Source organism: Alnus glutinosa, chromosome 11, assembly GCF_958979055.1.
Source record: "Alnus glutinosa chromosome 11, dhAlnGlut1.1, whole genome shotgun sequence".
NCBI classification, from domain to species: Eukaryota; Viridiplantae; Streptophyta; class Magnoliopsida; order Fagales; family Betulaceae; genus Alnus; species Alnus glutinosa.
Window position 1 is genome coordinate 21,478,926 of NC_084896.1, and position 17,462 is coordinate 21,496,387.

At 35.7% G+C, this 17,462-nt stretch overlaps 1 protein-coding gene, 1 long non-coding RNA gene and 1 other non-coding gene across 4 annotated transcripts; all 3 read right to left on the reverse strand.

The window, feature by feature from the left end:
• Positions 1–189: 189 nt before the first annotated feature.
• LOC133881491 (transcription factor GTE2-like) lies at positions 190–3,241 on the reverse strand. 2 transcript variants are annotated; one of them, XM_062320428.1, is made up of 4 exons: positions 1,650–3,241; positions 1,323–1,527; positions 1,079–1,234; positions 190–993 (listed from the first exon to the last, which is right to left on the reverse strand). In XM_062320428.1, the coding sequence occupies exons 1-3, from the start codon at positions 3,027–3,029 to the stop codon at positions 1,176–1,178; spliced, it is 1,644 nt and encodes a 547-aa protein (XP_062176412.1). In that variant the 5' UTR covers positions 3,030–3,241; the 3' UTR covers positions 190–993; positions 1,079–1,175. The 2 variants fall into 2 exon arrangements, with proteins under 2 accessions (XP_062176412.1, XP_062176413.1); XM_062320429.1 differs by having other exon boundaries at positions 1,074–1,234.
• A 6,397-nt stretch (positions 3,242–9,638) lies between these two features.
• LOC133882901 (uncharacterized) lies at positions 9,639–10,574 on the reverse strand. The gene is made up of 3 exons (XR_009902748.1): positions 10,419–10,574; positions 9,980–10,067; positions 9,639–9,826 (listed from the first exon to the last, which is right to left on the reverse strand). It is a non-coding gene; the product is annotated as an uncharacterized LOC133882901 (long non-coding RNA).
• A 2,789-nt stretch (positions 10,575–13,363) lies between these two features.
• On the reverse strand, positions 13,364–13,435 carry TRNAQ-UUG (transfer RNA glutamine (anticodon UUG)). Its single transcript has one exon. It is a non-coding gene; the product is annotated as a tRNA-Gln (tRNA).
• Between the last annotated feature and the right edge of the window lie 4,027 nt (positions 13,436–17,462).

A 17,462-nucleotide genomic window follows, 5' to 3' on the forward strand; every position in this document is an offset into this window, starting at 1 on the left:
CTTTACTTCTCTCTACCATATATATCTTTAGCAGATTCTGGTAATCATTATCCTGTGCCAATTAAAAAAAAAAGTATGTATTTATGCATATCTTTACGCTAATTAGCCATTGTCTGTTACGATGTGTCATTGTAAAGCTGCGGGAATGAGGTTGAAATGTCTGAGAAGGAAGTTTTGAAATGGGTCAAGTGGTCAACAAAATACTGCCATGTTTAATATAGAAAATTACACCCAGCCATTTTTTCTCAACAATCTCTGTTGTTGTGATTGTGCGAGTAAATGGAACTGCAAGAACACATTGTTGGGTCCACCACTTGCAAATAGTATCCTGATGTATGAACATGTGGGGAAATATAAACAGTACTACATTTGTGCTTCTCTTGGTTCAACTATATATATATACTTATTGCTCCTTTTGACACAATGACACATCCAGAGTCCTGTGCTTTGTTTGTGTGAGAGAGAGAGAGAGAGAGACTTTGAGATCCCATCCCCATCAAGACGTACCAAATCCCAATATACTTTGAACATGTTTTTCAGTCAAAGTAAACTCAATTATTTCCAGGAGTTGGACCAGATTGGACGAGGGCTCTCCTGGGGAACAGTCATTGCCAACACTCTTCCAACCCACGTTGTTGGTACAGTTGAAGAAGCACATGGGGGTGGAATCGAAGCCCTGGGGGCCGCCGGCATTTGCTTAAACGAATCACACCCAGCAATATTGACAATAAAAACCACAAATTCTTTCTGAAAAATCATGTATAAATAATGCGGTTAATGTATGTACAACGAGTATCTGTGAATCCCTCTAAAACTCTTCTACACTTTTCCTTTTTAACTACACTTATCTTATCTACAATCTGACCTCTCCTACATTTTCTCCCCCCCCCTACAGCCAAAATATGCCCCCTGCCAATTTCATCGACAATTCCTCCAAACGAGAGAGCCACTCACAAAGTCAACACAAATCATACTTTCCAACTTCAACATTCCCTGTACCAAAAGAGTTTCACAAATTCAGTGCAAACACAAACTTGCAATGAAATGGAGGCAACTGCAGCTCAAAATTATACCTTACCTGGCACATACCATCCACTCATGGAAAGGCATTTCTAATGCAACTCTACACTTGGGAGTCATTCTCTTGGAAAAGCCCTTCACACATGCCTCATGCCTCAAGACTGCGCATTATCGGCATCCGATTCACTCCCGGAAGAACTCCCTGAATCCGAATCTGCAACAAACCTCACTATCAACCCGTTTCTGCAAACAAAATAATTTTCAAACCCACTGCGAAGAAACGAGACTTGGGTTTATTATACCGCTTGATGAGGAGGAATCACTGTCTGAACTGCTTGAGCTGCTCGAACTACTACTACTCCCATGACCCCCAACATCTTTCTCAATCTCCACCGGTGGGAAATTGCTCATCGGCATCTCATCCCCAATGTCCACATCCTCCTCCCCTGCCTCCCCTTTCTTTGGCTTCTTTGCCTCGCTCGCCACAGCTTCAACCATAGGTAACTCCTATCCACACAACGATTATCGCAACCCAGCAAAGTCAGATAAAAATACCCAAAACAAAAATTGGATAAAAAAATTAAACAAACAAATGCCCATGCTTTTTTGACTGAGTTAAATCTTTATACCCCATTGTTTCTGGTGATGTTGTTGCCCATGAGAGCTTGGCGCTTGATCTTGCTGACCATCTTCTTCCAATTGGTGACGAGGCGGTCGAGCTCCCAAAGGGTCTCGGTGTCAACGGCCTCTATATCGAGCTCGATCTCATCCCCGTCCTGCTTCAAATGCCCGTTCCTCTTCCTTATGATCTGCACCACCTGCTCCATCTTCTCCGGAGGCAAGCTCTGCAGCCCAATCCCCAGCTTGTGCTTCTCCTCCAGGTTCATCTCCCTCTTGTTCGGGTCCTTCGCCTTGGGCTTCGGAAGCTTCGTCGTCTTCAATGGCGCTGATTTCGCCGGCGAATGCGACCTCACTGGATTCGACGAGGTCCCTTGAACCCCCTGAAACTGATCCGAATGATCCGAAACCCTATCTTCCACCACCCGCTCCGATTTCTCCGCAGCAATTCGCATTGAATTGTCGTTATCGCTGGCCTGTAAATCCTCCTCCGCCCCCGCATCAAAAACCCGTCGCTTTTCTTCCTGTGGGCGCTGGATCCTTTCGCCAAGGGGGCGAAAGAGGTCCTCGAAGCGGGTGAGGAGTTGCTCGGCCATGGCGTAGACGAGATGGCCCTTAGGGTTGTATGTCAAGGCGTTGGTGAAGGTGAGCCTGACATCGGCGGCGAAATCAGACGTAGATTGATAGAGATTCCTGGCGAGCTTGGATTTGACGGTTCCCAAATCCATGGGCTGCTTGATTATGTCGTAGTAGTCGTGAAGCCCCATACTCACCACGTCCACCGGCTCGTTAAACCACCCGTTCTTGTGCTTCCGAAGCTTCGTCAGTATCTCCTTGCACGCTTTCATCGACGCCGAGTTCATGTTCATGTTGGAGTTCGAATTCGGGTTCGGATGCGTCAGATTCTTCGGGTGAATCGGGTTATCGGGCAAGGGCCGCTTCTTGCCCGATAGTTTCTTCGATTTCTTGGAATGCGGTGGAGCGTGGTTGTTATTGTGTGTCGCTTGGGATTCGAGGCGGTGTCTGAGATGGCGAATCTGGTCGAGCTCGGCGGCGAGGCGGGCCTTGAGCTCGCCCAGCTGTTTCTTAGAGTACGACGCGACGTTGAAGCTCACGTATTGGCGCTGGTTGAATTCGCTGGTGGTGGTGCTAGGTCTTCGGTGGTTGATCGACGACGCATCGTCAGATGCGGCCGATTGGGTCACGGCCGGGGATTCGTCTACGACGAATAATTCGCCGCCGTTATGTGCATCGCGTTGTTGTTGTTGTTGATGTCGTTTTTTTGTGGTAAAATTAGGGTTAGGGTTTGAGAAAGGGACTTTGCCCATGAATCCTCCTGCTCTTGCTCCCGCTGCGTTGGTGGTGGTTCTGGCTAAGACGGCGGACGCCATGGACGCACGGAATTCGAAATTCTCAATGCCGGCGAGGACGAAACCATGAATCGGGTGTGGGCGTGAGCCTCACGCGCCTCTTAGAGAACCCCCCCACGCGCTGATGCAAAGAATAGAACGAAATAATTGTAGAGAGAAAGGGGAAAGAAAGAGAGAAAACGTGAAGGGTAGGGTTTGGGATTTTGAACCCTAAATCTGAGCGAGTTAGGAAAGGGGGCTAGGGCCGGTTCTTAAAGGCGATGAGATCTGACCGGTAAAGTCTCGGGCAGGTCGTGGACCGTAGATTGGCTTTCGATTTCTCATCCGAGGGTTGACGCGGGTTTCCTTGCCGCCCGATGGACTAACCGCGTCACCTGGCATGGACGGCTAGGATGTGGGGGTTATCGCACGTGGCGGGTTCTAGAGGCATTGGATCTGGGAGGGTGTGCGTCCGGGGGTGCAACTAGGGTTTCCATTTGGGGTGTGGGGCCCAGTGGCGTTGACGTGGAGGGAAGCCAATTGGGTGGTTACGGCGTAAGCGACAAGGGACGCGCGTTGTTGCTTTCGGCTTGTGGTTGTGGGTGGACTCGTTCTTCCATGTGTAAATGACCGTTTTACCCACTAACGGACATGAACGAACGCACCCTCTCCAAGACGAGGATCCAGAGGACCCTTTTTTTTCGCGTTAAATAATTCCTCTTAAATCTCAACAGTCTTTTCCATTTCTCCATTTTCTTTTAGTTGGGTTGCCCTCCTCTTTCCCTCTCACACGTTCACACCGGTTTATGATTTTTTATCCGACCCGTGAATTATACGGGTAAACTCAATATAAAAAATATTAGCGGATTAAGATTAATAAGTTTGATACTATGTCTCTACGTGATTTGAGCTCGACACACGATATAAGAGTGGACAAATTTTAACATGATTTACGAACCTGACACAAAACTAACAGTTAAAGGGTGAAGATTTTGGCCTGTTTAATTAAATTGTTCGAGTTAAAATTGACCTATATAGTCTTGTACTCATGCGTCGATACACAGGCACATAAATTGTCACCCGTAATTTTAACATTCTTCACACTAACTTTCACCTCTGTACACGCCTCAATAACTTTCACCTCTGTACACGCCTCAATTAAGATCTTCTCTATTTTTATTTCAACAGAAATGAAAATTTAATAGTATATATATATATTGTCACATTATTTAAAATTTTAAATAACATGTAACCATATACACTGTTAAATACTCTAAAATAAAATCTCAACGTGAGCATTTATGTCAAAGGTGATCCACCTTAGTCCTTTCGATTTCTACTATATTTGTTTAATTACAACTCGTAATCTCTCTTTTTAAGTTGGATGTTGAGAAAGTTTCGTGAATTAGAATCGTTTACAATTATCTGTCTGAAATATAAAAAATTCAGACAGATAATTGTGAGAGACTACTTCTGTGACCCATCTAATCGAGTAAGTGATTAGACACTTCAATTTTTATTTGATCAAATAAATCTCATAAATAATTTCTCATAATTATTTGTCCGAAAGAAATAATTGTCGATTCTAATCCAAGTTTCATTTAGGGATTGATCACCGACCAAAATGATTGGTTTTTTATTTTTTATTTTTGGTTGCTGTCAGATTCCAATGATGGAATCTCAGCATGAGTCCATGACCCATCCATATGTTGTCGTTGCAATGTAGATCGAGTGGTTGGTAGGTAAATGGCTTTTTCAGTTTTGGTTTGGATCAATGGGCCCAAAAATTTTCCTTTTCCTAGAGCTTCCTATTTGAACCCTTCACATCATAGCCCATTAAGGATTCATACCCGCAACCAATCTCCTAAAGTTTCACCCTACGAATACAAGCGATAATTCATATTCGTGTATCAAATTTAGATCGTGTCAAGACATAAATATAAAATTAATTTAAATCATTTAATCAAATGAATTAAAGCTTTAAATTTGTGTTAAATTTACGAATCATGTCACGCACCGATTAGACAGATCTTCGAATTCCAAAAAAATCTCAAAGCCTCGTCGTCAAATAGTGATGCCTAACTGGTAACCACATGTTCTTCAAATTCCCAAACAGCCATCATTGCCATATGAATTACCACCTCAAAATCATCATTAAACAATACCCAGAAAAGGTGATTGGAGAACACTTGTGTGGTGCTAGCATTAAGTCATCTGCCTAGGTGTGACACGACAAATTCAACTAAATTCAATCAATCTCAGTTAAGCTTTTTTATTTACCAAAAAAAGGGTCGCCATCATCTTATATATGAGCCTTTTGGGGTATACAAAGAAAAAGATATTTGTGTATAGATTAATAGGAAAACTTTTGGTTAATTTTTATTACAATTTTTTAACAAATTCACGAGGTAATTCACATGAGTGTCGTGTGATGTTATATGGGTGAAAATTTTAATTAATAAATTTAATTGTTTAGTAACTAATTTAACATAGTAAAATTTACGTGAACTGTCACATTAGTTTGTAAGAAACTTGTAGTAAAAGATATTCTACGTACCTTTAATAACACTCCCATTAATATCTCAGTAAATCAAACTCACGGGCGGGCAAAGATTGTTGTTAAGTTGGGTAACTTTAGCTTCAATTACCAATTAGGTATTCTTTTGTAATTATTGCTCATTCAGGTACATAAGATGTAAGAATATTATTTCTCTCCAATTTATTATTTTACCAACATCAAACCCGGTAGGCGTAGGATCATTTTTCTTTTTCCTTTTTTTTTTTTTTTTTTTTTTTTTTTGGGTTGGAGTGATAAGGCAGACCTATATTCGGGGACAAAACCTAAGAAGCCAAAAAACTTGCTTGTCTTGTAGCAAAGTAGCATCTAGAATTAGTGTGACAAATTAAAGTGGGAAATTTGGGTTACTTTCAATGAATCCTCAAAGGTGTACAAATTTGTTTAGTCATTCTCATGTGTACAAATTTGTTTGACCACTTTGTTAAGATAAGTCCCTTCGTTTTTCTTTTGTTGGGACCTCCTTACATTTATTATATTGTAAGGGATAAGGTGTTTTGGCCATGTGAAATGTCTCAAACCTAGAATAGGAGCTTTCTATATGTATCCATGTCTCGGCGGAATTTTTGTGATTTGTATTGGTGATGTAACCCTGTGTGATGTTACAGCCGTTCGTGCATTCAAAAACGTAGGGAAAAAAAAGAAAAAGAAAAAGAAAAACACTCTTCAGTTCCCTTGAAGAGTCTTATAGATATGCCTTGACGCGATTTAAATTTGACACGAATCGAATACGGAATTAGCGGGTTAGTTTGAAGGGTCTAACTTATTTAATTAAATAAATCGGATTAAGATTAACTTATATAGTTTTATATCCACACCTCGACACAACTTGAATCTAACACTCAAACACGAATTGCAACTCTTATATACCAGCCTTGTTTCTGTTTTTCCATTGTCAACAGTCATCGAGCACATTACTAATATATAAAATAAAATAATAAAAATAACAATCACCGGTCGCATGGTGCCACGGCCCAAAAATTAGAGGTGTACATGCGAACGTATATAAACCGCCCACATCTGCTATCCGCACATATGGACGCGTTTAACAAAAATCAATATCCGTATATGCGAGTGCGTATAACGGTTTTAGGATATGCAGTACCCTTTATATAAAATATATATTTTATGTATATTATATTTAATAAATTTATCAAAAAGACTTCGGATTGGATTAGGTATAGGTTATGTTTACATTGGTTGTGTTGGCTGTGTTGCTTTCTCGTGTAATACTTAAACAAAAAGACAAAAGTAATGTGAAATCAATATGTTTTCAAAAAATTAGGGCTTATAAACGAAAAATTAAAACAAGCCTAAAACACAAAAGCCTGACCTAAATTATTTTCAAAATTGTTTAGAATATGTTCTAATAGAGACCCAAAAAATGCTCATTATCTAATATGCGGATAACGGATAATAACCACATTTAACAACCGTGCGGATGTGAATAGTAAAAATATGATACGGACTAAAAGTGATATTCAAATTTTACAAATGCGACTGTAAATATTATAAATAACTGTACCTATATCCACATCCGCATGTAAAATCATACACAAAACTATACAAGTATGAGGATTTTGGGCCATTAAGACCATTTCTAGAGCTTCCTGCTTATCATGGTGGCATGACTGGCATCCAACACGTTCGCTTATGTGTTGTTTCAAAAAAACACTAGTTCATATTCATCGTTTTTGTGGATTGGTGGCTAACCTAAGGCCCCGCTCAGCCTATTTCTGTAGTTAATTTTATTAACAAATTAAGACTAATTAGCTTGGAGTATTGCTTCCCACAAAGTTACAAGAACTCAAGAGATAATATCACTAGAGTTACAAGCACTGAATAGACAAGAGTTAAAAGATGATAAATTAAATTAATTATTGTTAATATAAAAGTAGAAGAGACTTGTAAGTTGTAACGTTAAAACTCTTTCTCTATAAATGGAGTCTTGTATACAATTAAATTTATAAAAAGGAAAAATTGTAGCCAAATAAAAGGCTTTGACGTGTGGATGTAAGTCAAAGGCTGAACCACCTAAAATCTATGTTTCATTTATCTCTCTTTAAATTATTATTAGTTCTTACAGGACAATCAATTTCTGTCGGTGTGTCAGGTTCGGTTGACTCATGGGTCAACTCAAATTCGACCTATTTAGTAAGAGATAATTGCACCGTTAGCCCATGTGGTATGCCATAATTACTTTTTACTCCCTATAGTTTAAAAAGTTCATGGGAGGTCTCTGTGGTATGCAATAATTACGTTTTACTCCCTGAGTCGATTTTCCGTCCACCATTTTGACGGAATCTATTAACCCTACACGTCAGCGCCACGTGTCGCCAATAAGATGGCGACACGTGTCCATCTTAATAAAAAATAAATAAATAAACTTATTTCTTTTTTAAAAAAAAAAAATAATAATAAGTTTATTTATGTATTTATTTTTAAATAAATTTATATTTTTTTATTAAAATGGACACGTGTCGCTATCTTATTAGCGACACGTGGCGCTAACGTGTAGGGCTAACATCATCCACCTCGCCCCCATCCCATAATATTATCCACATCGATAGTGGGTGTGATCTGCACTCATATATTCTCCATTGATTCCTTACTTTAATTTATTATAATTGACCCATTTGCTTTGATAAAAAATTGTCTAAATAATTAAATTTACAATTTTGCTTATCACTTTGAAATTAATGGGGGTAATATAAAAATGTGATATCAAAATAGAAGTATTGAGTTCAAACCCAACTTACTCCACAATTTTGCTCCAATTTTAGCTTAATATTTTATGTTTTGGGTCTCGATTAACATGTGAAAAATTGTTAAATATTAATTAAAAAATAGATACTTCTGTCTCTCTCTCTTTCTCCCCCCCAGTTTGAACATTAATCAATAGCAACACACAGCAGACAATATTTTTAGCATGGGCATTAAAAGAACTTGATGTTGGATATTTCATAGAATGAATTACATTAGTTCACGCAAAATGATTCCTAGAAATTATATTTATAGCATAATTTCCTTCACAGCAATAAATAGAAATCTGATGGAACTTGGAAAGAAAGATGTTTAGAAGATGACCGTGAAGAAACTAATAATAATCTAAAGAGTTAAAAGAAATTGAGAAAGAGACAGAGATTAAGATGGTTCGGTCTATTGTTTATATTCATATGTTAAAGTTTTATTGGGTATATCTTTCTTTAATATTTGATTTGAGTACAATGCCCTCTATTTATAGAGCTTTATAGAGATTTAAATTATTTTAAATATAAACTAATGCTCAATTTGTTTTGACGTAAAATATTTTCAACAAAATCAATTTTAAAAAAAAAATGATTTTCATGAAAATATTTTCTGGCATTTGACTCGTACGAAAAAATCATCAATGACGAAAAATTACCGATGACGAGATTCCATCACTAGCCGACAAGATTCCTGCTACTTTCACCTGATTCCAGATACTGTTGTTGGATTTCAGAGATGAAGGATGAAATCTGGCAATAATGGCCAAATTCAGGCCAGTTTCAGTTGAATCTGGCACAATACAGCAGGATTCCGGTTGTACTAGCCAGATTTCGGCCAATTTAGGCAGAATCTGGTGACGGTGGTTGGACGTTGCCGAATTTTGGCGAACCAGTGCCACATTCCAGCACCGGCTAGATTTTCGTCTGTTTTGCTAGAATCTGACAGCGGTCACCGATGCCAGAATCCAACAATCGGATATCAATATTGGGGGACCTTCGATAGTAGATTCGAGTTACCAACAAATTTCAATGCCCGACGGTGGCAGATTCCCATAAACATGTCTACAAGAATGAAGAGTTTAAATCCAGAAACGATTTACGGTTTTTAAAACCGTAAATCGCTTTCCAAAAATTAAAGAGACTTTTACTATCAAACTGAAAATGATTTCTGTTGATCATCATTTTCGGTTATACCTTACATCGAAAAATACAAAAAAATATTTTATGTCCAAACAAACGGAGCGTAAATATATTAATTTACGATAATCAAATTATCTAAATCATTTTATTTAAGATAATCAAATCATCAATAATTTCTATCCTTAATTACCATACCAGAATGCATTGCACACATATGTATTATATGTTGAAACTTCTTTACATACAAAATATATTACAAATAACTCGTCATTTTCTGTGTAGTGTAGCTAATTATAAAGAATAATTAGGCACATATAATGGTGGGGTCACAGCAACACTCATCTAAGAGGCAACAGCAACATAAAGCTGCAAGGCTGCATAATCACACGTACAAGAGTCAAAATTCAATTAGAATTTTCCTTCAAAGACATGGAAAACACTTAATTAATTATGAATAAACATTCATAAACATTAATTAATATTTATGAATTTATATATATTATATATATACACACACACACACATACCATCCCTCAAGGAAACTAGGTTCTCGCTTAGGCGGTGGAGCAGCATAGTACTGAGGAGGTGCCATTACTGGAGGTCCTTGATAAACACCTGTGCCAGAATATATTGAATAAGAAACCTGTTTCATCCTTTGTTTTCCTCAATAATAGCATTCTCTAAACCCTGACAATAACAACATTAATTGTGCAGAATCCACAAAATCCGAGGATTCAGCAACCTGTATATATTATCCTAACTCCCATGCTACACAGCATCTTGCAGACATATACATATGCCTGTTTGCAGGGAGCTATGATATATATATAAAAAAAAAGATAGAAGAAGAAGAAGATCATATCTTTTAAAGGGTTATAACTTAAGATAATGGAGTGTAAATTCTGACAAGTTTATTAATGTATAAAACTAAGGAGCAAGTAAAAAAAAAAGAATGATCAGAGGTACCCTGGGCAGGATATGGATAGCCATATTTGGGATCATTCATCTCTGAAATGCAGACCAAAAATACAACACCAGAGAGCTAGCTTGTTGGAAGACAGGACTTGGTTTAGTTTTTATGAGGTGTTTGGCATTTAATATATATTCTTTGGACGAGAAAGTGGAAGAATATGTGTGGAAAGAATAAGAAGATGTACTTTAATTTGTGTGATTGTTACACACTTTATACTTATCTTTCGAGACGGTCTGAATTCAATATGCGACATTTAAAATTAATAATATTTTACACGATTTATAAATTTAACACAAACTTAATATAAAATTAACGAGTTAAAATTGATGTGTCTGACTTATTTAATTAAATAAATTGAATTAAGATTGATCGACACGAACTATAATCTCGACCTTTATGTTACGTCATAACACTTTTCAAACCAAATACGGGCACCATTTTTAATAGATTAGTCAGATTAATAGTTTATAGAAATTAATTCTTTAAACACATTCTAGAGGAAGACAGACACACGTGGCAAGATGGCAAATGGGATGCTTTTTGGCAACTTTGATTCCTGCCGAAGTTTTTCCTTGAAAAGATTGGATATGGCAACACATGGGTCCATGTGCCAACACCCAGCAGATATTATTCCTCATACATGTAACAATATAATTTGGTGTACATGCATATATTCTTTTTACATTATAAACAGCATATATCTTCTATTCTATTCTATTCGCTTTTAGGTAGGGTCGACCGTTGTTTACTCGATATAAATCAAATACGAAATTAGTAGATTAGGATTAATGAATTTGACCCGTTGAATTAAATAGATTCAATTAAAGTTAATTTATATATTTTTATACTCATACATCAATACGAATCGAACCGAATATACGAATACGAATTGTCACCGCTCTAAGCTTGACATTCATTATAAAAACCAAAACTTGTATGCAAACAACATGACCTTTTTTCTTTGTGAAATGATAAAAGAACCCAAAAGATCAGTAGGGCCAAGTTGTCTAATGTCTTTACAGTAGGTTAATGGTTCTTTTTAATTTGTTAGATTAAATATTTGTTTCTTTTTTATCATATTACAAAAAGGAAGAATTAGATATAGTCCCAACTTGGACGTCAGGGTTAGAATATTAATTAAATAAATTATTTTTTATCACCGTAAACTTTAGAGATAAATTATGATTTTTATTTTTAGGAAACTATATCAATCTTTCATTCAAAAAACTAAGAAAATAGAGCATGTTGCTCGTTCTAAAGTCATCGACAATATCATAGATACACAGGAATTTTTTTCATCCAAACACTATTCATTACTTGTTTTATTGGAGCCTTGGCTAAACTATGCACAACAAAATTTGCATATCTCTTAATATGACCAATCTGCTAGCTCCGTAGCTCATTTAAGACACCTTTAACATTCTTTACAATCTACCCATGCTGACTCCAATTTGTATTTAAATTTACAATCTGTCCTAAATTTAAACCGACGATAAGAATAATATGATTCTATTTCTTGTAGGCTTAAGTGATTCTCTCAATTATTCTTTCATCAATTTTTCAAGTAAGTTCTATTACCTTTCTTGTACCCACTTTTCTCTTTCTTTTTCTTTTTTTTTTTGGCTAAATTCTTCTCCATTCTTTAGTCTTACTGACTCTGTTGGGTATGTATATATTAATAATGTCCTTATTATATGCTCCCTTTCCGAATCTAGGTTAGCTTGTGACAAAATTTTCATATATTCTCGATAGAGTAATGCTTGCTGTACATAAAATGTATACACTTTGTGTGTCAAGCATTTTTTTTTTTTAAATAAAAAAAAAAAAAAAAAAATTGTGTACAAAGTGCGTACACTTTGTGTGGAACAAGCATTACTCTCCATAATTGTGACAAAGAAGTGTGAAACCATTAGATTTATCTCCCAAACCTGAAAACAAAAGGTTTTTATGTTCACACCATCTTTTCCAACCCCAAGTTCTTTTTTGTTTTTATCTGCTTCAAATCAGTTGTCACTTGTCACAGTCCATGGCCAGTGCTTAATCCATCAGGTTGAACCATGTCGTTTTTGCCACATCATTCCCATACTTCTTAAATTTCAAATTGATTTGTTAGAACAACAAAAAGAAACCAAAGATTATGGATACAAAAGTACCATTATCTTCTTCTTTTGTTTAGTATCCGTTGAGATAGGTAAAAATAAGACATTCCGTCTTGATGAGAAGAAATTTAATCATTAATAGAATAAGATCATAGAAAAAAATATAACTTTACTCTTCGAGTAATCATTCGATTTCAATTTAATCCATTAGTTTCTAAATTCAAATTCTAACTCCTTGAGTTATTTGTGCTCTTTATTCGCTCGTTTCGTTCAAAATCGTCTAAAACTATCTTACCAAAGGAGTTTTACCACATAACTTAAAAAATAATTTTTTATTTTATTAAAAAATAAAAATCTAATTAAAAAAAAAAATGTAGAGGGTCGACTGTAAAAACTCATAGGGGGTAGCCACCTTGAGCGAACGGATGGCTCGCATGGCCACTCTTAGCGATAAGGTAGCTCTATCAACTTCCATCCAAAATCTTGACGGATTTCATTAGTGTGTCATATCAGATACAATTATATAATGACACATGTTATTCTTAAAATATATATATATATATATATAAGACAAAATTTCACTTCCTTTGACCAATAGTTTTTAATTTTTAGTTTTTATATATCTTGATTTTTATAATTTGGCTTCCTCAAAACAATCCACCAAGCCACATACTCTCTTCAATCCACAGAGTGACCAAACCAACCCCAAGAAGAACCCATTGCCAAAAAATGAGCAACATATTTTCCAAAACATATTACAAACAACTAGTCAACACATATTTGTTTGACTAAAAAAAACAGAATGGATTTGGGTTTCTTTCTCATAGCGGTAGAATAGTAGGTCCTACCGGGAGTCGAACCCAGGTCGCTGGATTCAAAGTCCAGAGTGCTAACCACTACACCATAGAACCCTGTTGATTCAAGAGTTTTGGGTTTTATTAACTACGCGACAATAAAAATGGCCCCTGCAGTGGGGGAGGGCTTCATCTCTACAAAATTTGAAGGGGAAAAGGTAATGCATCTCCGATTTTTCAAATATTTATTGGGTTAGGGCTTGGATTGAGAAAATTAGGGCTTGAGAATTATGGTTTATGCATATTCTTTTTTTTTTTTTTTTTTTTTTTAAAAAAAAGGAAAAAAAGAATTATAGATGCCATCAAGAAATTCCTGGTAATTGGGAAGCGAAAGTATGCAAGTAATTAGATCTAATTTAACTTGCAAAAAAATAAAAAATAAAAATAAAAATCTAATTTAGAGCAGTGTCGATAAATATGAATCCCGGAAAGAAGATCCTTGGGCCTGCAATTGTGGTATGGACGAAAGGGGCCGGGCCCTTAGCCCCTTATTGGATGGCTATATTCCTGGAAAGCAAATCAGTTATTTATTTATTTATTATTATAAATTAAAGCAAACTAGTTTAGATAAGTTGGATTTTTTTTTAAAAAAGAAAAGAAAAGTTGGGGTTGGATTCAGCATCGATGTTCCAAAATAACATTTTCTCTAAATATCAACCACTTATGGTTTTTAAGGTGATATAACTACTAATGGTTTTGTGACTTTAGTGTAATTTAGAGAGGAGGTACAAGATTCCATCTAATCTAGAAGGTTTTTATTATTATTTTTTTTGTTTGAGATCGTGTTTTAATGTGATATAAAGGTAAAAATTATTTTGTGTATTTTTATAAATGTTTTGTATTTGAGTTATTTGTTAACATTGTTTTAGTTTTTCCTTTGTGCTTTTTTTCTATTGGTTTTCCTGGCAGAAGGCTACATGGGGACGTCTGTGTTGGGGAGCTGCTTTTTTGGTGTGTCTCCGGCGAGTTTTTTGACTGTGCTTTTTTTTATGTCTTGTTTAAAGCCAGATTTGTGTTCTTTGGTTGGGTCCTTTATGACACGCGCCTCTTTATGATGGAGATTGTTGTAAGTGAACAGAGGCGCTCGCTAACAGACTCGGGTTCAGTTCGAGCTCGGTTTATTTATTAAACGAATAGAGTTTAAACAAAAATTTAGAATCGTTTATTAAATGAGTCAAACTCGTATACGTTCAGCTCGACTCATATAGGCCTATAATTTCATTTTTCTTATTTTTATAATATTATTTTTAACTTTGTAATGAGAACATGTTAAGTATTTTAAAAAATACATATATATCTTCGTAGTGTAATAAATACAACTTAAATTATTGTAATTATGAGTTTGGATATAAGTACATGTGTATTTATGTATATATGAGTGTGTGTATGTGCATGTGTAATGAATATATACATACTATAACATAAAAATATAAACTTGAGATTAGATTGTCTAAGATTTGAGTTAATTTCTCTTATTACTGAATAATAAATCGTAACCATATTAAATAATTGATAATTAATATGAATTTACAAAAAAAAAAAAAACTCACTACATTTATTTATATATGGAAGAATAAGTTAATTGAATAGTTCGTGAACAAGTTCAAACTCAATTCTTGCTAAAAAATACACACACACACACAAACTGAATTTAAGTATTCAATACTTGACTCAATTACAATCCTAATACTATAGCATAGAATTGTGGTAAAATAAAATGCTTAGGAGTATGGGTGAAAAAGCCAGGGGATAATAACCGCCTGCATCCGTTATCCGTATGACCGCGCACGCGAATGCGGATAGCAGATAGCAGTTTTAGGATATACTAATGCAGTTAATAACTACATCTATATTTCCTTTATATATATACATATATAGGAAATTCTTCTAATTTGTTCTAATTTAATTGACTTATATATTCTTCATTTATTATTATTACTTTTTCAAATATTTTTTTTTCCTTTACCAACTATAGATAGATAATGCAGGAAGCTAAATAATGTATGAGATGAAAATTTCATGATAAAATGATTAGCAAGTGTGATTTGAATAACTATAGATAATACTTTATTGTATTTACTAAAAACATAAATTACAAATTCAATGCCTAAAATGTTCATTACTTCAAATGCGAATAGCGGATAATAACCACATTTAACAATGGCGCGGATGCAGATATTAATTACATGATGCGAATGCGGATGCCTAAAAGTGATAACTGCATTATGCAGATGTGGATGTGGATATTGCTAATAATCGCATTTGCATTTTCACTCCTACTTAGGAGCAACGAAAGTCATAATTTGGCGGGCAGTTTGGGTGGATCAAGATCCTTTTAAATTATCTGTCTGAATTTGAGAGAATTCACGCAGGTGATTGTGAGAGATCGCTTATTAGACTCACATGATCAAATTAAAATTGGACTGTCCAACCACTTATCCGATCAAGTGAGTTTCATAAATAATGTTCGAATTTGAAAGAATTCGAACAAATAATTTAAAAAACTGTTAATCCATTTTAGATAGGGTTAGATGTCGGATCGGGGCATGAAGACCCTATCCATCATAAATGTGAGCTTCCCATCTCAATAAGGGAAGCTCTCTCTTATGAAAAAGGGTATAAATAGTATTGATAAATGTGGATCTTATCATGTAAGATAATGAACAGTGTACTGAATTATTATTGGCCACGTGGAATTGTGGAAATGACAGTTGGTAACTACCTTCTGCTGACATCCATTCAGGTACTTGATTATGTGTGGAAAACGCTCCCAATTGAATTCATTGCAAATAGAGTAGGTATATACATGCACAAAAAAGTGAGCACATGTTGTGACTTTTGTTGTGGACAAAAATCATTTTCCTTGCAAGTAACGGTTACTCCTGTGCTATTGGTAAATGGTAATACAGTCACTCACCAGGAAAGGACATGCAAGAGACAAAGGAGGTTAAAGGGGTTGGTTGGGGGGGAGGGGGAGGGGCTTAGATCCGACAAGATCACTCTGCAAGCTAGTAGATAAGAGTGAAGGAAAATTTTAGCAGAGTGAATGCACTCTGCCATCTTCCTTTATATAAAGGTAGTTGTCCCTCGTCCTTCATCTTTAGGTTTTAATTTTTTTTTTGTTTATAGTCTATTCTCGACGTGAATATTAGGAGTGTTCATGTGGATGCGGATGAGATTATTTGCACCATCCACATCTACAAAATGCGAATATCTAAAAATAGATATCCGCATCATGTTTTTACTAATCGTATTTGTGTGGTTATTACGATTAGAGATATGATCTTTTGCTACCTTAAGACACAACTTTGATGTGGCAAAGTGGTTCCCTAGCTAACTTTAAGGTTTTTTTTTTAAAAAAAATAAAAATAAATAAGAGTAAAGTTGTCACGTGGACAAATGTGATCAATAATTATGTCTTGGGGGTGGCAATGTATCACTACTATTGCGATTATTATCATTATCTGCATAATGGATAATGAGCCTATTTTAGTCTTTTGTGCCTCTATTAAGGTATACTTTTAACGATTTTGAAAATAATTTAGGCCCATTTTTAGTGATTTGGGCTTGTTTAATTTTCTTTCTTTCTTTTAAGCTCTAATCTTTTGGAAATATATTGATTTTACATTATTTTGTATTTTTTACTTGAGAAAGCACACAGCCAATCAAACCATATACCTAATCCGAAATGACGTCGTTTTGATGAATTTATTAAATATATAAAATGTACAAAATATATATTATATATAAAAGGTATGCAGATGCGGTTAATAACCACATCCACGTGTCCTAAAATCGTTATCTACATCCTCATATGCAGATAGTAATTTTTGCTAATCGCATTTATATCTCCACGTATGAATATGTATAATAGATAGCGAATAAATACGGTTAATATTCGTGCGCATGAACACCCCTACGGAATATTCTTTGCTAGACTATGTTGGGAAGGGATGCATAGGGTGGGCATGTGATTAGCTGAGCTGACGGAATGAGAAATCGACTATTGAACGTTACTTCTTGGCAGAAGTGTACCCAATCCTTTGTGGCTAGATGGTTGTTTGGGCCACAAGTCATCGAGCCT

What these genes read in the sequence shown, in the direction of transcription:
- LOC133881491 (XM_062320428.1), bottom strand. Translation starts at nt 3,029, where the DNA reads ATGGCGTCCGCCGTCTTAGCCAGAACCACCACCAACGCAGCGGGAGCA. An exon ending in ACATCACCAGAAACAATGGG is followed by an intron (nt 1,528 to 1,649) that starts GTATAAAGATTT and finishes TTGTGTGGATAG; the next exon opens with GAGTTACCTATGGTTGAAGC. An exon ending in TGATTCCTCCTCATCAAGCG is followed by an intron (nt 1,235 to 1,322) that starts GTATAATAAACC and finishes GGTTTGTTGCAG; the next exon opens with ATTCGGATTCAGGGAGTTCT.